We start from the raw sequence: 26975 nt of genomic DNA, 5'->3' as shown, positions 1-26975 counted from the left end.
CAACCATGGCCCCTGACAAATAAAGGGAGAATACCAGAAAAAAAAATAAAAGCCAGGGAGGGGAAACCCCAAATCCTATGTATAGACTTTGCCTAAATCAGTGGCTGACTGCAAAACCATTTACATGTGGAAGAAACTACAACTAAAGATAAAAGAACCAGACTGAGATTTCAGCTGCCTTCCAAGAGGCTGTTTACTGCTTGAGTCAAACCAGGTAAATTAATCACTGAAATATTGGGCTGGCCGGAAAGTTCGTTCGGGTTTTTCCATAAGATGTTATGGAAAAACCCAAACAAACTTTCCGGCCAGCCCAATAAAAACATCAACACTCTTTGATGAAATATAACAGATTCCAGTCTCCAAAACATATGTCCTCATTTGTCAGAATATAATCTAAAATTACTCAATATATGAAAACCCAGAAAAATGTCAACAACAACAATGGATAGCAACCTCAAGAAAAGACAGCAACCTCAGGAGACAAATACTTTTAAAGGGCTCAAAGAAATAAAAACCGTCAAGTTAGAGTTCAACAGCCATTGTATAGATAATTCAGTGTGGAGTCTTATGGTGCAATCTTCTTCATCTTCATGATTGTTTCACCTTTTTGCCTGAAACCCCCAAGAATTTTTCCTTTAGCTTTAAAGTCTGGAAAAACCTTTGAAAAAATTTCACACCCATTACTAACAAAAAAATCTTGAGAAAATAGGAATTAATAGTGTGGTAAGTAGCCCCTAGGATGGTCCCCAATGATCTCTGCTACCTGGCATTCAGGACCTTGTGTAATAGCCTCCCCTTGAGTGTTCATTAGATCTAGTGGCTCCCTTCTAAAGGACAGATATAGTAACAGTGACAGGATGCCACTTCCACGATTAGGTGAGAAAGAGACTATGGCTCTTGTCTTGCATACCCTCTCTTGCTCTTCTGCTTGCTCACTCTGATGGAAATCAGCTGCCATGTTGTGAGCAACATAACAGAGGCTAAGTGGCAAGGAACTAAAGGAGTTCTCTGGCCAACAGCCAGCTAGGAACTGAGGCCCTCAGTCCAACGAACTGCAAGAAATTAGTTGAATCCTGCCAACAACCACATGAGTGAACACAGAATAGGATCTTTCTTCAGTTGAGCTTTCAGGTAAGTCAGCAGCCCTGGGCAACAATCTTGATTAGAGACTTGAAAGAGACATTGAAGCAAAGGCACCCAGCTAAGCCAAGCCCAGATTCTGGACCTTCAGAAAATATCAGAGAATAAGTGTTTATTCTTTTAAGCACACCTACATTTTAAGCAAGTACATTTTGGGTAATCTGTTAAGCAGCAATAGATCACTAACACAGATGGATATTTACTGAACACAAAAGCATTGTGTTAACTGTAAAGCCAGCATCTTTCTTAGTGGGGAAAACCTGGAGGTATTCCCACTAAGGTCAGAAAGATGACAAGGATGCCCACTACCTCAAGTACAATTTCACACTGCTCTGGAGAAGGACTAGCCAATGCAATCAGAATAGAGAAGATAATTAAAGATTTGGAAAAGAAGAAATAACACTGTCTGTATTTTCAGACATGAGAGTATACCTGGAAAACTCTGGAGAATCAATGATAAAACTAACTCAAACAATAAAAGATTTCAGGAAGGAGCAAGATATAAAGTTAACATGCAAAAACCCATAGTGCTCCTATATACAAAAAAGAGCCAGTTAGAAGATATAACAGATAAGAAAAATCATTTACACAGCAAAAAAATAAATATTTAGGAACAAACTATTAGAAATGTTCAAAATCTATATGAAGAAAAATATAAAGCACCTATTAAGGACAGAAAAGTAGACCTAAAAAAATGTTAAGGCATCCTTGTTCTTGGAAATACACACTGAAGTATTTAAGGGTAAAGAACCACAATGTATGTAACTTTTTCTCAAAAGCTTCAGAAAAAAAATAAATACACATATAATATGTATAAAGAGAATGAAAGCAAAAACTTGATAAAGCAAATGGGGTAGAACATCACCAAAGATGTTTAAATTGAACCTAATCCAGAAGAAACAATCAGACAAATCTAGACATCTACTTCAAAAAGATATTTTGGGGGGAAAATTGGGATAATTTAAAGACGAACTATATATTAGATGATATTATTGAAATAATATTACTTTTCTTAGGCCTAAAAACAATACAGTTATGTGCAAAAATGTCTTTATTCTTAGGAGATACATACTAATGTATTTAGGGGTAAAGTATAATGTGTGTGAGAGAGGGAGAGAAGGAAGGTGGAGGGAGAGAGCGAGAGTAAAGAGAAGGTAGGAAAGGCAAAGAGAGAAAGGAAATGTGGCAAAATGTTAAGTGGTTAAATTTAGGTGAAGACTGAACAGTTGATCCTTGAACAACACGGGTCTGAACTACACAAGTCCATTTATACTCTGATTTTTTTTTCAACAAGTACCTACTACAGTTCTACACCATCTGAGGTTGGGTGAGTCCACAGATGTGGAACTGTGGATATGGAGAGCCGACTATAAAGTTATACTTGGATTTTCAACTATGAGGGAGTGGCACCTCTAACCCCCATGTTGTTCAAGAATCAATTGTATGGATGCTCATTGTACTATGCTTTCAACTTTTTTGTTGGTTTGAAATTTTTTAAAATAAAAGGATGGATAAAAAAGAAAACAACAGAGACTCCCGGCTTATAGAGGAAGGTGTAAAGTTAGCTTTCCCTACTTTACCTCCTGAAAATCATACCAAATAATAAAAGGAACAAGGAAAGGTGATGCAAATTCCTCCTTTAACGGAATTAGACAGGTAGAAAGAAAGGGAAATACAAGATATTGAAATTTCTTATCTTCTTTAGTGAACAGATACTTGAAGTTGATGTACTAAAAAACAAAGGTGTAAACATTATTTAGTATTATGGAGGTAAATCATCAACAGATGTAGGATGTAAGGAAGGAGGTTTTACTCTATATTTTAAATCTTTTATAGCATCAGACTGTTTATATCACTATCACATGTAGTAGTAGTAACAATAATAATAATAAATATTCCCAATTACATGGATTATCCAGAAGGATTCTGTGACAAAGATGCTGCCCCCAGAAAAAATGTATCTTTCATCACCTTCACTACCCTGAAGTAAGATATTTAAAACACAAATTTAAATGGTAAAATACTTTAAAATACTATTGGGTTTAGCAGAACCACAGGTCTACCTACATGAGCACCATGATCATAATACCAAAAAATAATAAATTAATACATTAAAACTGTATTTCCCATTATTTCAAATAACTTAAAATTATGTTCATTCTTGTCTTTTAAAAAAATTTGAATAAGCAGACTCACAGTTCCACAAGGTTTGGAAGCTTCTGAGCAAGGTTTTCTGGCTGAAAATTAAAAACTCAGAATTAAATTTTATTTTTGAAAAATGTATAAACATTTCTAAATAGATTAAACACAAAGTACTATCTTTTGAAGGGCTGTAAATTTTCAGGAAATGTGAAAATAATAAATCAGCAGGTCTGGGTTTATACTTACATAGACCATACTACAATTTAAATTTATACATTTGAACAGAAACCAGATCTCATACTCCACAATCATGGAAGAAATGAAAATGTTTTTAACAGACACAGACAGAGGGAGTAACACTATGTGACGTCGGAGCCAGAGATTGGAGTGATGCAGCTGCAAAGTCAAGGAACACTGCTGGTAACCTCCAGAAGCTCAGAGAAAGGAACAGATTCTTCCTCAGAGCCACGAGAAGAAACCAACCCAGCCAACACCTTGATTTTGAACTTCTGCCCTCCAGAACTGTGAGACAATCAATTTCTGTTATTTTAAGTCACATAGCCTGTGTAACTTGTTATAGCAGCCCTAAGAAAATAATACCTACCCCCCGCCAAACCAAAATCCCAAATTGCACCTCAGGAGGAAGAAACTAAAATCCCAGGGGGCTGACACCAAAACCTAACCAAACTCAGGATAAAAAGAATAAGCTGGAGCTCAGGTGGTCTAAGGGAGTGTCACATCTGGCCCAAGTTCTAAGTTCGGAGTAGGAGTGTGATGTGGCAGGGATAGGAAACTGGCCACTGGGAGGAGAGGAAGGGAGATGGGTCTAGGTCTCTTACACAAAGTCATAGCTCTGGAAGGACTGGCTATTCCATGAAAAGAATCCTAGAAAAATTCCAGTCGTAGACTGAAAGCAGACTTCTCTCTGCTGGAGGCCCTGGGTAGAAGGAAAAGCCTCCTGTAAGTAACTGAAAGTCAGCCTGCATCTCTCACACATGCACATGCACACAGATACACATAAACACAAAGAAAGGAGTTGTTAAAGCTAAAGGAGCACACTGAGTTAGGAGTAATTTTTTTTTATTCTACATTAAAACATACTGTAGAGTTAAGCCAAATATCAGTAACAAAGAATCAGGAATGGCTTTTTAAAAGAAATTATGTCTAACCTGAGGCTTGAAAGACAAATATAAATTATCAGAGGTTGCCATGGAGCAGGGAGGAGGAAAGTTCTGGTTAGCTTTGTAGGCACATGAAGCAACATATGAAAAGACAAAAAGAGAGAGAGGTATGTTTGGGAAATCAAAAATATAATTTTTTCTGCTGTAACTCCCCAACAGTACTCATGACAAAAATCTTATATTTTCAAACACCTGTTATAAAAACAATGGTGTCAATAGAAAAACAAAAGTTTGGGGGACTATAAAGTTTTAGATTTGTAACAAATAATTTTTCTGAGAGAAACTTATAAACAGTGATTTTCATTAGGAAAAGGACCAGTGTTGCTATTCTCCATCTACTTTTTTATCATCTGAATCTTTAACAATGAGCATGTATGTCTTTTAAATTAAAAAAAATTAATTTTAAAATGTAGTATTTAAATTGCTACATAATTGAGTAACCAATCATATGATATGCAATTTAGGTTCTAAACACTCAATAAGAGAAATGCCATTAATTTGGTATTTCTGGGCCATCAGGTATGAAGGTATATGATTTTGCAGAGAGTACCAAGGAACAGATCACTAAGGGCTTATATTTTATATTGAGGAAAAACTATTTTTAAAAATCTTGAACACAATGGAAATCCACTAGTTTATTTTAATCAAGGAAATAAAACTATTAATTTCATATAGGTATATTGATGTATTTAAATACTTAGCAACAGTATCCCAAGCTACTTACACATATAATATCCTCGCCCTTTTACAATAAAATAGCACTGAATATGAATACTGTTTATGAAGTCAGTGAAACATTTATTGAGTTCCCACTTTTGATAAAACCACATTTTGTTTTCAAATGCTGAATGCTGTGATTCCCTTTCCCCCATATTTAGACATCAATATCTGCAATGAGGTCCTTCATGAATGGTCTTTCCTTGAATGTTGCTCTTGGATCTGTCCAAGTCCCCAAAATGTTTCTTCTAGTACTGGTATCTCGCCTAGTAAGAGGAATATACACTTCCACTTATGGGCATACTTACAAAGCATCCCAGGCAAACTAAAGCACTCTGTGGGTGGTGGAGCGGAGGTAAGAGGCTTAATAGTTGTTCCTCTAAAAAGGAAAGGCTTGTCCAGAAAAGAAGTGGTATTAGACCCTCATCTAGTTTGATCTGCTACAATATCAGTATCATATCTGGCTAACTAAAGGACCCATGGTCATTCTTTCCAGATACCTACTTGTCTCCACCAGACAGTATCGCAATTTTTCCATGACAAACTAGTTACCTCTTTGAGCTATTTAGCTCTACACACAATTAAGCACTGAATAATGTTCCTGCTGCCATTAGTGCATCACTATGTCTTTATTAGTAAGTACCCTGAGTTTTAATTTAAAAATAAGCACACCAACCTTGAGAAAATTGCAGTTCATCAGAATACTGGGTTTTAAAAAACCCCAAAAGCCTGGTAAATAATCAGGCTGCTGCAAAGGCTGTGGCTGACACCTACTGGTGTTCTATAATACATTCTCTGCTATCTAGTGGCACATTTTAGCAATGTAACTGAATAAGAGAAATATTATACATTTTAATTTTTCTATTTCCATAGTTTATGAAAAGTGGGTAAGAGACTGGACAACTATATGTTAACATCAACATTTTTGTTACTCTGAGGGTAACTAAGCTCTAATGCTGGATTACAGATGCCACACAAACTAGTTTATCTTGATTTATAGGATTTAGTCTATTAAGTTTTAAAATGTTTTTAAATTTTAAAATCCTGATAGACAAAAGTAATACCCTTAGGGCTTCCCTGATGGTGCAGTGGTTGAGAGTCCGCCTGCCGATGCAGGGGACACGGGTTCGTGCCCCAGTCCGGGAAGATCCCACATGCCGCGGAGTGGCTGGGCCCGAGAGCCATGGCCGCTGAGCCTGCGCGTCCGGAGCCTGTGCTCCGCAACGGGAGAGGCCACAACAGTGAGAGGCCTGCGTACCGCAAAAAAAAAAAAAGTAATAACCTTAAAGTGCCTTGCAAAACGGTTATTACTAATATTTCCTTCTTTTTCACAATTTTGACATAAAAAAGTTTTAATAAACAACCTGTACCCAAATTCCTTGAGTATGAATACTTCCTACTAAACTACTTAAAAATTGTTTTATAAATTAAGACAAAATTCTCTTCATTAAATCTCATACTATCACTTAACTGAACAATTTTTTCTTTACAAATAATGTAAAGGTAAACTTCAGCAAGCACAGTTAGTATAAAATTTACCTCAAATTTTGAATCAATGATGCTTTACCATGTCCTTTTACGGAGAACTTTGAACCCCCTTAAATGGGAATGTTTTAAAATTGTGTATCTTGGAACAAATATTTCGAATATGTTGCAAACACATGTTCAATCCTGTTCTCTTGTAGTGACTGTGCACTACTTACTTTCTTTTCTTCTCCTTCTGGGCAGCTGGTAGGATTACGCTTCTCTCTTCAAGCTCGACGTGGCTAAGTGACTTGCTTTGGTCAATGGAATTATGTCAAAGTAGAGGCCTTAGAGAGCTTGAGCACGAAAGGTCTACAGTGACCTTTATCAGCTTTCATCCCTGAGTAAAGATACCATGAACCAAAGTCCCCGAGAGATCTGAGAGAGTAGTGCAGCATGAATGAGAAATCATTGTGCTGTTACAAACCACTAGGATTCAGGGTTCTGCAAAACCTGCCATCCAGCCTCTAACAACACATTTCAAAGAAGTCATGAATTAAGTGCATAGTTTTTACAGCAGTTATAAAAAGTAGAATAAAGTCAGACTTCTACCTCACACCATATACAAAAGTTAACTAAAAATTAACTAAAAACGGATCAATGACTTATATCTAAGAGCTAAAACCATAAAACTCATAGAAGAAAACATGGGTAAATCTTCACGATCATGGATTTGGCAATGGATTCATAGATATGAAACCAAAAGCAGGAGCAACAATAGAAAAAATAGATAAACTGGACTTCATCAAAATTTTTGTGCATAAAAGGACATTTCAAGAAAGTGAAAAGGCAATATATAGGAGAAAATATCTGCAAATCATATATCCAATGGGGTCTAGCATTCAGAATATATAAAGAACACTTACAACTCAACCACAAAAAACAAACAACCCAATTGAAAACAGGCAAAGGATTTGAAAAGACATTCTTTAAAGAAGATGTGCAAATGGTCAAAAAGCACATGAAAAGACACCCAAATTCATTAGCATTAGGGAAATACAAATCAAAGCCACAATGAGGTACCACTTCAAAACCACTAGGATAGCCATAATTTGTTAAAAATGTAAAATAACAACTATTGACAAGGATGTGGAGAAACTGGAACCCTTGTACATTGCTGGCAGTAATGTAAAATGGTTCAGCCACCGTAGAAAACAGTTTGGCTGTTCCTCAAAAAGTTAAACATAGAATTGCCATAAGACTCCATAATTCTACTCCTATATATATACCCAAAATAATTAAAAACAGGTACTTAAACATGTACATGTACACCCATGCTCATAGCAGCACTGTTCATAATAACCATAAGGTGGGAACAGCCCAAATGTCCATCAATGGATTAACAGATAAACAAATTATAGTATACTCATACAGTGGAATCTAATTAAGTCATAAGACGGAACGAAGGAATGATACATGCTACCCCTTGGATGAACCTTGAGAACATTTTGCTAAGTGAAAAGAAGCCCTACACAAAAGGTGACATACTGAATGATCCCATTTATACGAAATATCCAAAATAGATAAATCCAGAGAGATAGAACACAGATTGCTGGTTGGAGGGCTGGGGTGTGGAGGAGAGTGGGGAGAAACTGCTTAATGGATAAGGGGTTTTCCTTTGGAGTCATGGATATGTTTGGAGCTAGAAAGAGGTGGTGGTTGTGCAACACTGTGAATATACTAAATGTTACTTAATTTTTCACTTTAAAATGGTTAATTTTACATTATGTCAATTTCACCTCAATTTAATTTTAATAAAGTTAATAAAGTTTTGGTACTGAAGGCAAAAAGTACTTCATTCAAAACCCACCACAACATACTCAACAAGCTTTCTAGTTGGATTAATAATTTGGTGTCATTGCTTCTGGGCAAGCATACAGCAAGGGTTAAATACCATGTGGCTATAGGAGAACAACTAAGGTAAACCTCTTTTACTACCAGGAATATTATTTCATTCCTCCTCCAGTATTTCTCCCTCTTTTATATATGCTATAAGGAGGCTCTCTCAGCAGGAAAGTCAGAAGCTCCGGCAGGCTAATGGAAACAGAGAGGAATTAGCAGCACCACCTTTCCTTGTCCACAATAGCAGAAAGGCCCTCCACAGTCCTACTCACCATTTGCTCCCCAATGTCCCTTACCATTTACCCTCTTGTCTCTTGGCTCATTTCCCATTAACTACTCATTTTCCTCTTTTAAAATTTCTCTCCAAATAAACATTAAGCAGACCAAAAAAGCATGAGCCTGTCTTAAACACTTGTCATATTTCCTTGGTGTTTCCGGGAGATAGAAAAACACATCAGATTCTCAATATCTGCATCTACCATCATCAAAATCTCTGATGGTTAAATTCCTTTCTTCTGAAATGAGTGACACAAAGGAATGTTATTAAGTATCATTTTCATTTGAATTATCCTAGAAAGCCTGACACACATTTTGGGAGGAGAGAGATGAGGGGAGGTGCTAGGGAGAGGGAGAAGGGGCAATAAGAAACGTGCTTAAGAGCATTAACAGCTCACTAACCCCTCCTGACAAGGGCTGTGCAATCACTGTTAGGTCAAGGACCACTAGAAGTTACCACTGACATCCTGTTTCCCAGCAAAAATGTAATGACTACACTGGGCAAATAATGAGTAATCTAGTCATAAGCAATACAAAAAGATAATCCCAAACATATGTCAGTGTTTTATGGGAAAGTGCAAATTTTGATTATTTGGATATGAAAGCATAGCATCTTTAGGGTTTTTTGTTTATTTTCTTGGTTCTAAAAGAAAAACAATGAAAAACCATGGCAAATACCCAAATTTCTTGGAATGCATCCATCAAAATAATCACAGATATTTTATGTCCCAAGTTCATTTAAACAAAAATTTCATTGGAAATTCATTGAATACAAGCATTACAAATATTAAAATAAAGCCATTTCAAAAGGGAAGGAAAGGGGAGGAAATTGAGGAAAGGAAAATTTTTCAAAATGTGGACAAGTTCTTTTGTTTCTAAAGTTGTCTTTGAGGTGTCTAAAAAGAATTCTGGGAAAGTTTTTCTTTACAATTCTGTAGCATTAACACAGTGGCAGTTTGACTTTCATGATAAAAATGAGTTGCTACTACCAATTTTAAGGTATTCCTTTTTTTTTCAGTCACTCACACCACTGGTCCAACAGAATTTCTACAATGATGGAAATATTCTCCAGCTACATGACCAATATAGTGGTCACTAGCCACATGTGGCCATTAAGCGCTTAAAATGTAGTTACTGTGACTATAGAATTGAATTTTCAGTATTGTTTTGTTATATCAATAATTTAAACATTAGTACCACACATAACTAGTAGCTATAATGTTAGTGCAAAATTTATATCATTACACTCACTACCAATTTTTCACTTAAAATCAGCTCTTTTAGATATAAAACATAAAAGAACTAAACTAACTGCATGAATGATAAAATTTTTAGATTTATTTTCTTCGAAATGATGAAATATTTGTTTGACATTTATAGAGGCTAAAATTATCACCTTAAAAAATATAAATAAATAAATGTTAAGTATCTGCAAAACACGCCCCAACTAGAGAAGCCCACACACCGCAACTAGAGAAGCCTGCACACCACAACGAAAAGATCCCGCGTGCCACAATGAAGATCCTGGGTGCCACAACTAAGACCCAACATAGCCAAATAAATAAATATACTTTTTTAATTTTCTGTAAAGTATTAATATTAAAAATATTTGTTTAAAAAGGAAAGCTATATAGATATCATAAACAAGGGTTGAAGATTAGATCATCATATGCCCCCACCTATTTTTATTTTTTAAAAAACCTATTTAATATGCATTCAGTAAGTATGATTTTATAAATGGAATTTTCAAAGCAACAAAAATAGACACAAAAAAGAATACTAAACATTTTTTTCCATAAGGCCAGATCAACCATTTAAAAATATACCTACCCTTTATAATTCTACATGCTTATAATTGCTTATTTTAGGAGGGAATAGTGTTCCAAGCTCAATGTATGATATTTTAAGCACATTACATACATTTTATCTATTTATCTATCTAGAGAGGGAGAGGGAGACACAGAGACTGATTCGATGGGGCTAACATTTAAAAATTGGTATCTAGAGTAAGACGCGGAGATCACCTTCCTCCCCACAGATACACCAGAAATACATCTACGCGTGGAACAACTCCTACAGAGCACCTACTGAACGCTGGCAGAAGACCTCAGACCTCCCAAAAGGCAAGGAACCCCCCACATACCTGGTTAGGGCAAAAGGAAACAGAGACAAAAGGATCGGGACGGGTCCTGCACCAGCGGGAGGAAGCTGTGAAGGAGGAAAAGTGTCCACACACTAGGAAGTCCCTTGGCGGGCGGAGACTGTGGGTGGCGGAGTGGGGGAGCTTCGGAGCCGCGGAGGAGAGCACAGCAACAGGGGTGCAAAGGGCAAAGTGGAGAGATTCCAGCGCAGAGGAAGGGGGCCGACCGGCACTCATCAGCCGAGAGGCTTGTCTGCTCGCCCGCCGGGGCGGGCGGGGCTGGGAGATGAGGCTCCGGGAGGGGACTGGGGTTGGCAGCGTGAACACAGCCTGCAGGGCGTTAGTGCACAGAGGCTAGCCGGAAGGGAGTCCGGGGGAAAAAGTCTGGACCTGCCGAAGAGGCAAGAGACTTTTTCTTCCCTCTTTGTTTCCTGGTGCGCGAGGAGAGGGGATTAAGAACGCTGCTTAAGGGAGCTCCAGAGACGGGCGCGAGCCGCGGCTAAAAGTGCGGACCCCAGAGACAGACACGAGACGCTAAGGCCGCTGCTGCCGCCACCAAGAAGCCTGTGTGCGAACACAGGTCACTATCCACAACCCCTTCCGGGGAGGCTGTGCAGCCCGCCACTACCAGGGTCCCAGGATCCAGGGACAACTCCCCCGGGAGAACGCACGGTGCGCCTCAGGTTGGCAACATCACGACGGCCTCTGCAGCTGCAGGCCCGCCCCGCACTCCATGACCCTCCCTACCCTCCCCCTCCCCGGCCTGAGTGAGCCAGAGCCTCCGAATCAGCGGCTCCGTTAACCCCGTCCTGTCTGAGCAAAGCCCTCCAGCGACCTACACGCACAGGCGGGGCCAAATCCAAAGCTGAGCCCCTGGGAGCTGTGAGAACAAAGAAGAGAAAGGGAAATCTCTCCCAGCAGCCTCAGAAGCAGCAGGTTAAAGCTCCACAATCAACTTGATGTACCCTGCATCTGTGGAATACACGAATAGACAACAAATCATCCCAAATTAAGGAGCCGTGTGGATGAAAGGCTCTTGGTGCTGCAGCCAGGAGTTAGTGCTGTGCCTCTGAGGTGGGAGAGCCAACTTCAGGACAGTGGTCCACAAGAGACCTCCCAGCACCACATAATATCAAAAGGCGAAAAACTCCCAGAGATCTCCATCTCACGCCAGCACCCAGCTTCACTCAACGACCAGCAAGCTACAGTGCTGGACAACCTATGCCAAACAACTAGCAAAACAGGAACACAACCCCACCCATTAGCAGAGAGGCTGCCCCAAATCATAATAAGTCTACAGACAGCCCAAAACACACCACCAGACGTGGACCTGCCCACCAGAAAGACAAGATCCAGCCTCATCCACCAGAACACAGGCACTAGTCCCCTCCACCAGGAAGCCTACACAACCCACAGAACCAACCTTAGCCACTGGGGACAGACACTAAAAACAACAGGAACTACGAAACTTCAGCCTGCAAAAAGGAGACCCCAAACACAGTAAGATAAGCAAAATGAAAAGACAGAAAAACACACAGCAGATGAAGAAGCAAGATAAAAACACACCAGACCTAACAAATGAAGAGGAAATAGGCAATCTACTTGAAAAAGAATTCAGAATAATGATAGTAAAGATGATCCAAAATCTTGGAAATAGAATAGACAAAATGCAAGAAACAGTTAACAAGGACCTAGAAGAACTAAAGATGAAACAAACAATGATGAACAACACAATAAATGAATGAAAAATACTCTAGATGAGATCAATAGCAGAATAACTGAGGCAGAAGAACGGATAAGTGACCTGGAAGATAAAATAGTGGAAAAAACTAATGCAGAGCAGAACAAAGAAAAAAGAATGAAAAGAACTGAGGACAGTCTCAGAGACCTCTGGGACAACATTAAACGCACCAACATTTGCATCATAGTAGTTCCAGAAGAAGAAGAGAAAAAGAAAGGGACTGAGAAAATATTTGAAGAGATTATAGTTGAAAACTTCCCTAATATGGGAAAGGAAATAGTTAATCAAGTCCAGGAAGCACAGAGAGTCCCATACAGGATGAATCCAAGGAGAAACACACCAAGACACATATTAATCAAACTGTCAAAAATTAAATACAAAGAAAGCATATTAAAAGCAGCAAGGGAAAAACAACAAATAACACACAAGGGAATCCCCATAAGGTTAACAGCTGATCTTTCAGCAGAAACTCTGCAAGCCAGAAGGGAGTGGCAGGACATATTGAAAGTGTTGAAGGAGAAAAACCTGCAACCAAGATTACTCTACCCAGCAAGGATCTCATTCAGATTTGATGGAGAAATTAAAACCTTTACAGACAAGCAAAAGCTGAGAGAGTTCAGCACCACCAAACCAGCTCTACAACAACTGCTAAAGGAACTTCTCTAGGCAAGAAACACAAAAGAAGGAAAAGACCTACAATAACGAACCCAAAGCAATTAAGAAAATGGGAATGGGAACATACATATCGATAATTACCTTAAATGTAAATGGACTAAATGCTCCCACCAAAAGACACAGACTGGCTGAATGGATACAAAAACTAAACCCATATATTTGCTGTCTACAAGAGACCCACTTCAGACCTAGATACACATACAGACTGAAAGTAAGGGGATGGAAAAAGGTATTTAATGCAAATGGAAATCAAAAGAAAGCTGGAGTAGCAATTCTCATATCAGACAAAATAGACTTTAAAATAAAGACTATTAGAAGAGACAAAGAAGGACACTACATAATGATCAAGGGATCGATCCAAGAAGAAGATATAACAATTGTAAATATTTATGCACCCAACATAGGAGCACCTCAATACATAAGGCAAATACTAACAACCATAAAAGGGGAAATCGACAGTAACACATTCATAGTAGGGGACTTTAACACCCCACTTTCACCAACGGACAGATCATCCAAAATGAAAATAAATAAGGAAACACAAGTTTTAAATGATACATTAAACAAGATGGACTTAATTGATATTTATAGGACATTCCATCCAAAAACAACAGAATACACATTTTTCTCAAGTGCTCATGGAATATTCTCCAGGATAGATCATATCTTGGGTCACAAATCAAGCCTTGGTAAATTTAAGAAAATTGAAATTGTATCAAGTATCTTTTCTGACCACAATGCTATGAGACTAGATATCAATTACAGAAAAAGATCTGTAAAAAATACAAACACATGGAGGCTAAACAATACACTGCTTAACAACGAAGTGATCACTGAAGAAATCAAAGAGGAAATCAAAAAATACCTAGAAACAAATGACAATGGAGACACAATGACTCAAAATCTATGGGATGCAGCAAAAGCAGTTCTAAGAGGGAAGTTTATAGCAACACAATCCTACCTTAAGAAACAGGAAACATCTCGAATAAACAACCTAACCTTGCACCTAAAGCAATTAGAGAAAGAAGAACAAAAAAACCCCAAAGTTAGCAGAAGGAAAGAAATCATAAAAATCAGATCAGAAATAAATGAAAAAGAAATGAAGGAAACGATAGCAAAGATCAATAAAACTAAAAGCTGGTTCTTTGAAAGGATAAACAAAATTGATAAACCATTAGCCAGACTCATCAAGAAAAAAAGGGAGAAGACTCAAATCAATAGAATTAGAAATGAAAAAGGAGAAGTAACAACTGACACTGCAAAAATACAAAAGATCATGAGAGATTACTACAAGCAACTCTATGCCAATAAAATGGACAACCTGGAAGAAATGGACAAATTCTTAGAAAGGCACAACCTGCCAAGACTGAATCAGGAAGAAATAGAAAATATGAACAGACCAATCACAAGCACTGAAATTGAAACTGTGATTTAAAGTCTTCCAACAAGCAAAAGCCCAGGACCAGATGGCTTCACAGGCAAATTCTATCAAACATTTAGAGAAGAACTATCACCTACCCTTCTCAAACTCTTCCAAAATATAGCAGAGGGAGGAACACTCCCAAACTCATTCTACGAGGCCACCATCACCCTGATACCAAAACCAGACAAGGATGTCACAAAGAAAGAAAACTACAGGCCAATATCACTGATGAACATAAATGCAAAAATCCTCAACAAAATACTAGCAAACAGAATCCAACAGCACATTAAACGGATCATACACCATGATCAAGTGGGGTTTATTCCAGGAATGCAAGGATTCTTCAATATACGCAAATCAATCAACATGATACACCATATTAACAAATTGAAGGAGAAAAACCATATGATCATCTCAATAGATGCAGAAAAAGCTTTTGACAAAATTCAACACCCATTTATGATAAAAACCCTGCAGAGAGTAGGCATAGAGGGAACTTTCCTCAACATAATAAAGGCCATATATGAGAAACCCACAGCCAACATCGTCCTCAATGGTGGAAAACTGAAAGCATTTCCACTAAGATCAGGAACAAGACAAGGTTGCCACTCTCACCACTCGTATTCAACATAGTTTTGGAAGTTTTAGCCACAGCAATCAGAGAAGAAAAGGAAATAAAAGGAATCCAAATCGGAAAAGAAGAAGGAAAGCTGTCACTCTTTGCAGATGATATGATACTATACATAGAGAATCCTAAAAATGCTACCAGAAAACTACTAGAGCTAATCAATGAATCCGGTAAAGTAGCAGGATACAAAATTAATGCACAGAAATCTCTGGCATTCCTATACACTAAGAATGAAAAATCTGAAAGTGAAATCAAGAAAACACTCCCATTTACCACTGCAACAAAAAGAATAAAATATCTAGGAATAAACCTACCTAAGGAGACAAAAGACCTGTATGCAGAAAATTATAAGACACTGATGAAAGAAATTAAAGATGATACAAATAGATGGAGAGATATACCATGTTCTTGGATTGGAAGAATCAACATTGTGAAAATGACTCTACTACCAAAAGCAATCTATAGATTCAATGCAATCCCCATCAAACTACCACTGGCATTTTTCACAGAACTAGAACAAAAAATTTCACAATTTGTATGGAAACACAAAAGACCCCGAATAGACAAAGCAATCTTGAGAACGAAAAACGGAGCTGGAGGAATCAGGCTTCCTGACTTCAGACTATACTACAAAGCTACAGTAATCAAGACAGTATGGTACTGGCACAAAAACAGAAATACAGATCAATGGAACAGAATAGAAAGCCCAGAGATAAACCCACGCACATATGGTCACCTTATCTTGATAAAGGAGGCAGGAATGTACAGTGGTAGAAAGGGACAGCCTCTTCAATAAGTGGTGCTGGGAAAACTGGACAGCTACATGTAAAAGTATGAGATTAGATCACTCCCTAACACCATACACAAAAATAAGCTCAAAATGGGTAAAAGACCTAAATGTAAGGCTAGAAACTATCAAACTCTTAGAGGAAAACATAGGCAGGACACTCTATGGCATAAATCACAGCAAGATCCTTTTTGACCTACCTCCTAGAGAAATGGAAATAAAAACAAAAATAAACAAATGGGACCTAATGAAACTTGAAAGCTTTTGCACAGCAAAGGAAACCATAAGAAGACCAAAAGACAACCCTCAGAATGGGAGAAAATATTTGCAAATGAAGCAACTGACAAAGGATTAATCTCCAAAATTTATAAGCAGCTCATGCAGCTTAAAAACAAACAATCCAATCCAAAAATGGGCAGAAGACCTAAATAGACATTTCTCCAAAGAAGATATACAGACTGCCAACAAACACATGAAAGAATGCTCAACATCACTAATCATTAGAGAAATGCAAATCAAAACTACAATGAGATATCATCTCACACCAGTCAGAATGGCCATCATCAAAAAATCTAGAAACAATAAATGCTGGAGAGGGTGTGGAGAAAAGGGAACCCTCTTACACTGTTGGTGGAAATGTAAGTTGATACAACCACTGTGGAGAACAGTATGGAATTTCCTTAAAAACCTACAAATAGAACTACCATATGACCCAGCAATCCCACTACTGGGCATATACTCTGAGAAAACCATAATTCAAAAAGAGTCATGTACCAAAATGTTCATTGCAGCTCTATTTACAATAGCCCAGAGATGGAAACAACCTAAGTGTCCATCATTGGATGAATGGATAAAGAAGATGTGGCTCATATATACAATGGAATATTACTCAGCCATAAAAAGAAACGAAATTGAGCTATTTGTAATGAGGTGGATAGACCTAGAGTCTGTCATACAGAGTGAAGTAAGTCAGAAAGAGAGAGACAAATACCGTATGCTAACACATATATATGGAATTTAAGAAAAAAAATGTCATGAAAAACCTAGACACAGACTTACTAGAGAATGGACTTGAGGCTATGTGGAGGGGGAAGGGTAAACTGTGACAAAGCGAGAGAGAGGCATGGACATATATATACACTACCAAACGTAAGGTAGATAGCTAGTGGGAAGCAGCCGCATAGCACAGGGAGAGCAGCTCGGTGCTTTGTGACCGCCTGGAGGGGTGGGATAGGGAGGGTGGGGGGGGAGGGAGACGCAAGCGGGAAGAAATATGGGAACATATGTATATATATAACTGATCCATTTTGTTGTGAAGCTGAAACTAACATACCATTGTAAAGCAATTATACTCCAATAAAGATGTTAAAATGAAAAAAAAAATAAAAAATTAAAAAAATAAAAATTGGTATCTCACTCAGTGCACAGGTACCTCATTTTTAGTATAGTGAATGCTTGAAAATGAATTTAATCTTGTGGAAACATATACAAAGTAATGGCTTCTGAGTCTTCTGCTTGTACACAGAATCCCTCAAGTGGACAAGGATATGGTCTAGTGTTAGATAAAGATCTGTATCCCTGCCCCCTCCTTCTAAACCCTCCCTCCTAATTCCCCAGGCAAAAACTACAAATCACGAAGAATGGGTTAAATCATGTTCCCCACATTTCTTTAAGAAAGTATAGAATGATGCATGTTGTAAAAGTATTTCTATCAAAACAGTTAGACTCACAGTAAAACTCAGAGGTAAACTTCAAAGAGGTAACTAGGAAAACTCACCTAACATGGAACACCTCATTGCTCCACAGTGGCTAAATGTGGTTAAATTTTAACTACATGGTGCTAGGCTAGAAACAGGTCATCAATAAATAACCTGCAGAATTAAAAAAGCAATACTGACTGGACTACAAATTAGAAGACCTGCTTTTTTGCTCTAACTGGCCATAAAAATGACTTTAGACCCATCTACTAACCTCTTCGAAGCTTACTTACCTCAAAAAAGAAAAACTGCCTAAATCATCTATAAAGTTCCATATAGCTTTGAAATTCTATGATTCAACAGAATAAATTATAGATCAGACATTCATTTTCCAAGATATTTCAAATAGTTTGTTAAGTATTTGACAAGGAGCTACTGTCAACCAACCAGTAACAATGAGGAAAAGTCACTTAAATCTGAAAATTCAGTAGGAAAAACAGCTTTGATTTATAACAAAAGCCAAACTTTTCAGGCACAGGTATATTACTGAGACGGGGTACATTTGTAATGAATGTTTTACAGGACTATAAGCATTAAAACATAAACAGAGCATCAGAATGCTTTACCATTTGACATAAGTCGTTTCCACACATTCAATTTAAGAAATAACTAAGATGTTTTTATACAGAGCTAACTCAAGAACAGAGTATTCACAGTGATTATGGAGGCCCTACACCCTAGCAGCAATGGAAGCTGCAGGGGTCTGACAGATTAGGGGAAAACAAGAAGCCCTTGTGCTGGAATTCAAAATGAACCAATCAAACAGAAACAAAACCATTCCCTCTCCCTACTTCTTCTGGCACACTTGATTGCATGGTGCTCTTTTTTTTTTTTTTTTTTACCATCTCTTTAACTTATTGTTTTTCCCTTCAGGGTGTTCTGATGTTCATTTGATCCAGATCCTACTCCTACCAATTTCAAAGTGGGTAGAGCATGTAGCTGTGTGACTGCTCAGTCATCAACCCCTTTCACCCTCAACCCAGCCACCAGTTGCAAGGAGCATAAACGCAGGCATCACCATCATTGTAAATCAAAACGTTTAGACTCACTGATTAATAAAATTTGAGAGCTGGATAAGATCTTAGTGGCACTAAATTCCAACAATCTTATTTTGATTTTTAATTATAAAAATCATATACTGAAAAGAATATAAAACAAATTTAGTAGTAGGAACTTTCCCTTTTACAATAAACACTTAAATGTAAGGCTCTGTTTATTCCAGCTCCCACCCACCTTCTTGTGCCCTCCCCTCTTCCACAGCTATAATCACTATTGCTTGATGTATTCTTTTTTTATGCCTTAGTTTATTTGTCTATAAAGTAGGAATAATAGTGCCTACCTCATAGGACTGTTGCAGATTAATTAGATTAATACATATAAATCACTTAAAACAGTGCTTGGCACTTAGTAAAGACTCAAACGATGGTAGCTGCTACCAGATTTCAACCCACCCCATATTGATGAACACTTAGGTTTTCAGTTTTTCATCATATACAATGTTGTGATGAGTATCCTTGTCCACTTGACTATTTTTTCTGTTGGGTAAATTCCTGCAAGTGAAAATGCTGGTTCAAACATATGCACATGTAAAATTCTGCTAGATATGGTCTAACCACCCACCAAAGTAATGAGTCAATTTCCACTCCTTCCAATAGTGTATGAGAGCATCTTCTCCCCATTGTCTTCAACATAGGGCACTGATAATCTTCAACACCAGGTATTAAATCTTTTCTAATTACTAGGTAAGGATGATCAATGTTTTATCACTTCTATTGAAAGTTAAACATTTTTTTGTTTTGACTATCTGTATTCTTTTATGATTTGCCTGTTTATATTTGATAGGGGGAGGTCAGGAAAATTTTCTCCTGGGTCTACAGGAAAGAAATAACATCCTCATCCTCATCCCCCACCTCATCCCCCCACCCCAATTCAGGATTGTGATGGACATACCTCTTCTTCCCTTGAATCTCAGAAGGATATCATTTTTAAGTTCTCTCCTGTTACATAGATTAACTGCTTAATCAGGATCCATCTACTCTTATTGCTCTTAGCCAAACTCCCTTCTTTCACTAAAATTTAGATGCCTCTTTCTTATCCATTCATATTTATACATAAAATTGTCAACAGGTGAGATGAGAGCTCCATCAGTATTTGGGGAGGTCACTCTTCCACATCCCCAGGAAGGCCTGTTGCCTACTACACTCATTAAGAGAAGCTGGCAGATCCATTAAGTGATTTTGCTTCCAAGCTGAGTTTTTTCTTTTCCCCTCCAAGTCGCTTGTGGCCTTTTATTTTATAAATGAAGGAACTGAGATCTAAAGAGGTTAAGCACATAGGATCTTGGTCTATTACTTCCTAGTACTAAGTTGTGCTACCAAACAATGAAACACTCTCTTGCTGGGACTGCAGAACTCAAATGCTTCCACTGCTAATTCCTGCTTCCATGTTTCATTCCTTCTCTAACTCTTACAAAGACCCCAGCTACTTGCAGGGAGGGGGTGTGGGGATTAGGCTGCAAGGGGACAAGGTAGGCTCTACGTCAGCCCCCTCCAGCCTGCACACTCATATCCTGTCATCATCTGAAACTTCTCCATGACTGATGTTTCTCTCCACAACTACAATATCCCATCCTCCCAGATGGCTTACTCAATCATGCCCAGTATAATAAGTCTTCAACATCAATGGATCCTTTGGACCCTCTCCATTTTCCCTATTCACTCACTCCTTTCTTTCTTTGCCTCCAATCCACCTCAGACTCCATGTCCCATCATTTTAATCACTCTTGCCAAAATCCTAAACCTCCTTAGTCCCTCTATACTGGCAAAAACCTAAGCCTGCATAAATGCGACATCCCAACTTCTTCATACCTCAGACATCTGAGAACTGCAGGAGAAAACTCCCTAAACAAGCAGATGGTTCCCCAGCATAAGCCTAGCCATCAACTGCTTGCTGAATGATTCTACTACCTTTCTCTAACCAAACTGCTGTGACTCTTCGCGACAATAATTTCAAACCTGCGATCTCCACAAATCTTCACTCCCTAAGCAGCTGGCCTTGCCTGGTAGTCACCAGACAAGAACTCTCTCCCCCACAATCTGAATCTTCCTTTGCACCTATCCTTCCTTTCTCTTGTTAAAGGCGGAAGGGATACTATTTCTTTTTTTTTTTACTTCTCCCCCTGTAACTTATGACGGTGCCGCGATGTTCTCCCAGATGTGGTCCCCGTGTAAGGTCTTTTTTTTTTTACATCTTTATTGGAGTATAATTGCTTTACAATGGTGTGTTAGTTTCTGCTTTATAACAAAGTGAATTAGCTATACATATACATATGTTCCCATATCTCTTCCCTCGTGCGTCTCCCTCCCTCCCACCCTCCCTATCCCACCCCTCCAGGCGGTCACAAATCACCGAGCTGATCTCCCTGTGCTATGCGGCTGCTTCCCACTAGCTACCTACCCTGTGTTTGGTAGTGTATATATGTCCATGCCTCTCTCTCGCTTTGTCACAGCTTAAGTCCTTCCCTCCAATTGTGCTCTGGAGCCCATCCTTTCCTACCTTCTTAGGAATCTTGAACTTTTAATTGTTCCTTATTTTTGAATCTTCAACTCCTCTCTAATGGAGATTTCCCATCAGCATTTACACAGGCTCAACTCTTTCCTCTTAGAAAAGAGAAGAGGGGTGAAGAGGAAAGAGAAAAGGAGAAAGAAGAAAAAATTCTCCTTTTTTGTCAAGACCCCTCCAGCTATGACCGCTTTTCCACATCAAAACCAAACCTGAAGACCCATCTACCTTGTTATCTATTTTTTCATCTCCTTCTCACCAATTAACCCCTCTAACTTGCATTCTACTCTCCAGAGCTTCTAACATAGTCACCATCATAGTCACCATCACTTTGTCACTAAAGTCTTTGGACAAATATTGATCCTAATCTTCTGTCACTGAATCTCAGATCATATTTTTTCCTTCAGCTTGGAATGTCAAGAAACAAAAATTCCATAAGAGTAAGAATTTGTTCCATGATGTATCTATGTCAGTGCCTTGTAGAGTACTGGGTACACAGAAAGTACTCAATAAATACATGTTGAATGAATAAATGATAGTTTTCCTCCCAGGCTCCTGACAAAGTCATTCTTCAGGGTCAATGCAAATAGCACCTTCCTTAAAAAATCTTTTACAATCCTGCTACACAGAATTAGATTATGTGTCCTACCAATGTTAGACAGTAGCCAGGCACTGGGGATACAGAATTTAAGACAGAGTCCCTGCCCTCAAAGACTCTCAGTCTGGATCTGTTATACCTGTACTATAGACATTATGCTCTTCTACTTTATATTCATTTATTTATTCATTCAACAACTATGTGGATGCCTATCAAATACAGAACCTGTATCTCCTATTCTCTTATTAACTTCAAACTACCACAAATATCAGAGACTTAATAATTCTTGAACTACATTTAAAATAATTAGAGAAAAGTTCTTTAAATCACTTTTTAAGATAAATGTTAGGAACAAAAATCATAATGTTTCCTAACTACTTCTTATTCACCTATTAATTATATAACTGGATTCTTATATAAATTGACTCATTATATTTTAAACAGTTTTAAGACTTTTCAGTTATACAAATAAGTGGTAATACTGTAAATGAAATACTGCTAAAAAGTACTTTAAAATATAAAATGTTCCTACCCTTTGATGCAGCAATCCTACTTTTGAGACCTGATCCTAAATACAAGGATGTATATATATTTCTTGGCCTAGAATTTAGTGGAATGAGAATGAAGTGAAGAGAGAAATCTGCAGAGAAATATGTAGAGTATGATTCCCTTTTGTTGTTTAAAAAGGGAAAAAAATACAGAGTACATAATTACATAAACACAAGCAAAGGAGTGGAAGGACACAACCAAACTATTAACACTGGTTATTCCAAAGCACAGAATTGGAGGAATAGAAAGAGAAACTACTACTTTCCATATATTTCTTATGTTGGTTGCTATAAGGGCACATATTTTTATATGTAAAACAGAACAGTTTATTCTTTTGTATATAAAAATAGCTTTTCCCTGTGCTTTAATTTTAATATGGGCATTTCCCAAGTTCTAAGCATCTGACATACAATCATCCTACAAATATAAACCATAATGCAATACTGAGCAGCTTGAAGGGAAAAAGGAAGGACAGAAGTTGGGCATCAGTGACTCCTCACCAAGAGGCTTCATACGAAGAGGGGAGAAGGGGAATGCTGAGGAGAAGACATTTAAACACAATAAAACAATGTTAATAAGAAATAATAAAACAATGTGGAATGGAAATGATTGGCAGGTTCCCAAGCTTTTCTAAAAAAAAAAAAAAAAGGCCAATTAACTCATAATGTGTTTGAGATAGTATATGCTTCCAATAATGTGTTTTTTTTCCTTTGGACAGTATTGCAGTTTAAGTCAAATTTTACATACTAAATCTCTATTATTTCTATAGGAAATATACTTTATCAATAACACCAGCAAACATTCTAAAAACCTGCAGTCACTAGTTTGGAACACTCAAGGGCAAGTACTGTTTCATCAGCTTTGAAAACCTGTGCAGTATGCCATTCTCAGACTATGCTGGATATAAGTAAGCTGTCCTATACTCAGTATAGTCACGGAATGGTATGGTTGCTACCATTCCCACCATCCCGATATCTGTATGGTACTTCACAGTTTAAAAAGCTCTTTGATACAAAGGAATGAAATGTTCCAGCTAAGAGAAAGCATTAAAATAAAATATATACACCTACCATTATAAACATATGCAACAATTTAATCTTCAGTGACTAAAAAGGTGGCAAAGCATGAACTTGAAATGTATGCTTGGGAGCCATTATATCAGTTAAAATTGTATAGTAGATACTTAAATATTTTCATAAATAGAAAACTGCAGCCAAGAAATGGCCACAAAACCAAAAGTTTATTGTAACATTTATAAGCAAAGGTCAATTTCTTCTACCCGTGGACTATAACTGATGGTTGAGAAGTAATCCACTCACAACTTTTTCTTTGTACATCAACAATAAACATGAGAAAATGTGGGCTGTAATCCTTGACAAATTATTTCTTACACCACTTCTCCAAAGGGTGGAAAAACACTAGGTAAATACGGTTTCGCTTCATGCAATGATGATCTCGCAAAAAGGGTTAATATAACTATATACAGATTATTAAAGTTTGGAAAGTGAAAAATCTAATTTAAAAAAATCTAATTAGGCATGCAAAATAATATATACACAAATATGTCAAACACTAAAAATGAAAGATATACTTGCACTTACTTTCAGACACAACAAAGATAAACAAATTTTATAATGCTTTCTACACATTGTAGGTATTTTGCACAGATTAACTAAAACTTTTCCAGAAAAACGCTCCATATATATGAAGCCAGTAAGGCATATTTTCAGATACTCAGATACTTTCAGAGAAGGGAATGAAAAATGGATCTGTTCACAAAGAAACAAGAATTCATAAATCATCTAAAGTGAAAAAGAACTTGAATTCAAAGTGTAAGATTTAAATGAGGTTCAGTGATAATCGGAAAAGGCCACATAAAGCAAAATCCATTTAAAAGAGACCAAATATCGTGATACAGCGGGAATAAAAAGTTTGACATGCACAGTCTCTTGAAAAAATTTTAGTTTTTTTAATCTCATATGTAATAAAATTTAGGTTATAATGATAACTATGTGCTTATTCTTAGAACATACAAAGAGTGAATCAAATGTTGGCTTTTGTGGCAAAAATTTTTCCAACAAATTGGATGACAGCCCAGTTCAAAGCCATCTGATTTTCACAGTGCAATCATAAAGAAGGTTTTTTGGTTTTGGGGTTTTTTCAAAACACTCAAAGGCTACATCAAGCCTCCTAATGCCTGTCTTAATATTTTAATCTTCAAATCATTCCCTTTTTAAATACGTCTAAATCAAAGTCATCCTTGTTGGTCTTTCTCTTCTTTACTTTTTAACTGGTCTGTTGGGTACTGTAACATCCATAAATCATCTAAGAATCTTAACACACAAAGAAAGCACAGGCCCAGAGAGATGCACAGGCTAAGCGAAGAGGGGTTTCTGAATAGGGACTAATTTTTTTTTTAATTTTATTGGAGTATAGTTGATTTACAATGTTGTGTTAGTTTCAGGTGTATAGCAAAGTGATTCAGTTGTACATATATTGATACATGTATTCATTCTTCTTCAGATTCTTTTCTTAGATAGCTTATCACAGAATATTGAGTAGAATTCCCTGTGCTATACAGTAGGTTCTTGCTGGTTATCTATCTTATATGTAGTAGTGTGGGGGACTAATTTTATAAGTGGTATATTAGTGAATATTCTGCTTTCCTACACGACTCTTGAAACTTCATAACTGCAAGAACTTGGATAATGAATTCTCAAGTAATGAGAACCCCCTGTATGTGTGCTTTTATTACCTGTTTATACAACAACAGGGGATACAAATCTTGGTCTGAATATCTTAAGATATATAAAATATATCTTGGTCAGGACCACATTATAAATGACTTTTTTTTTTAATGCAACATAATACTGTACCAAGGTTGTAAGGGAGTTCCTTTTCATGTAGAGTCTCTCCAAGTACTGTAGTCCCTCATCTTTTAGTAACTCCAATGGGAAATGCTGCAGATTCCTATAATTTAAGAACAAATTCTTGTGCTTTTCCAGCCTTGCCACAGAGATCGTCTTACAAAGTTCAGATGCCATGACTGAACATATCCCATCAGGCACACTGCAGCACTACATCTTGTCAAAATTGGTCCATTTCTAAAGAGAACAAAAAAATGGAAAATTATGATACTGCTAACAAACGTTGCCAAATAAACCAGTTAGCATATATAGCTATTTGCAGACATTAAAAAGAGTTATACATCAATTCCTATATTTTTCTTTTATAACAACTAAATTTTCACACATATTTAGAAGGAGATTAAAATGAATAACTATTTAATAAAAATACCCTCACTATTTAAGCAATATTTACTACTTAGCAGAAATAGTCCTATTTGAAAAAAATAGTTCTTGAACTTGAGATAGGAATCCCTATCTAAGAGAACAGAGACCAGTTTCATAACATGCAACCAAAGAAAGAGCTTAAAAAATTAGACACAGCAAACCCATTTCCTTCTTGAACTACCTCATTTTGTCTTTAGCTTAAAACATTTTAAAAATATTTAAATGTATATAATATATAACTAGATCACTTACAACTTCATTTTCTTCACTTCTTACTACCTAAATATCGTCCTATATGCGAATATTTTCTTTCTTTTATCTCTTTATTCTCTTTTCTTTCTTTCTTCTTAGCTTTGCAGATGATCAGAAGTAGCAAAGAAACAGGCCTGGGAACATAGAGTTTTACTTAATTATTTCAATGAAAGAAGAAATACTGCACTAGGAAATAAGAATCCTGTACTTTTCTACTACAATCTTTCTGGGCCTTAGTTGCCTTACATAAAATGGAGACAGCAATTTATTGGTAAGGGCCAGAACCCAGAACAGATTAAATACTTTTGTAGCTCCAAATTGACAAGGATAGGAAGAGAAATAACATTTCCCATCTTACCAACTAGGCACAGGGCAGAAACAAACTTCACATCACTTACCACAAGAAGAAACAAACTCAGAGATTCAATAATTTGTCCAAGGTCAAACAGCTCATAAGGGAACAAGGATTTTTTTTTTTCTTGGGCTGGGGAAGGGTGTCCGGTGGATTTCAAAGCCTGAAGTCTTTATACACACAGACTGACAGGATTCCACAGGATACTAAGAAAATGCTAAAACACTAAAAACAAGTTGAGCTTTGTTCAAAGATTCTACTCTGGTTTTCCTGGGCACCCTTTCTCAAACTCTCCAAAGAGAAGTACCTTTCAAAGAAAATGTTTTTTCTTAAGAAAAACTATTTTCACAGGGAATTAATACCAAGTTAGTACAAAATGCAGTAACATAAGCTTTCA

The 26975-nt window shown here is 37.2% G+C and overlaps 1 protein-coding gene across 4 annotated transcripts in view; it reads right to left on the bottom strand.

Moving 5' to 3' along the window:
- Nucleotides 1–26975, bottom strand: part of LRRC28 (leucine rich repeat containing 28) — a 189986-nt gene that overhangs the window by 160489 nt on the left and 2522 nt on the right. For 2 of the 4 annotated variants that reach the window (XM_032623666.1, XM_032623665.1), the window contains exons 2-4: nt 26227–26360; nt 25558–25785; nt 3337–3377 (exon numbers count right to left, since the gene is read on the bottom strand). In XM_032623666.1, the coding sequence (XP_032479557.1) occupies nt 3337–3377; nt 25558–25725 (209 nt within the window). In that variant the 5' untranslated portion in view covers nt 25726–25785; nt 26227–26360. The remainder of the gene's footprint in view (nt 1–3336; nt 3378–25557; nt 25786–26226; nt 26361–26975) is intronic. The other 2 variants (XM_032623663.1, XM_032623667.1) reach the window with 1 other exon arrangement.

The sequence above is a fragment of the Phocoena sinus genome, chromosome 2 (assembly GCF_008692025.1).
Source record: "Phocoena sinus isolate mPhoSin1 chromosome 2, mPhoSin1.pri, whole genome shotgun sequence".
NCBI classification, from domain to species: Eukaryota; Metazoa; Chordata; class Mammalia; order Artiodactyla; family Phocoenidae; genus Phocoena; species Phocoena sinus.
The sequence above is the reverse complement of the archived record's forward strand: the minus strand, read 5'-3'. Positions and strand labels throughout refer to the sequence as shown.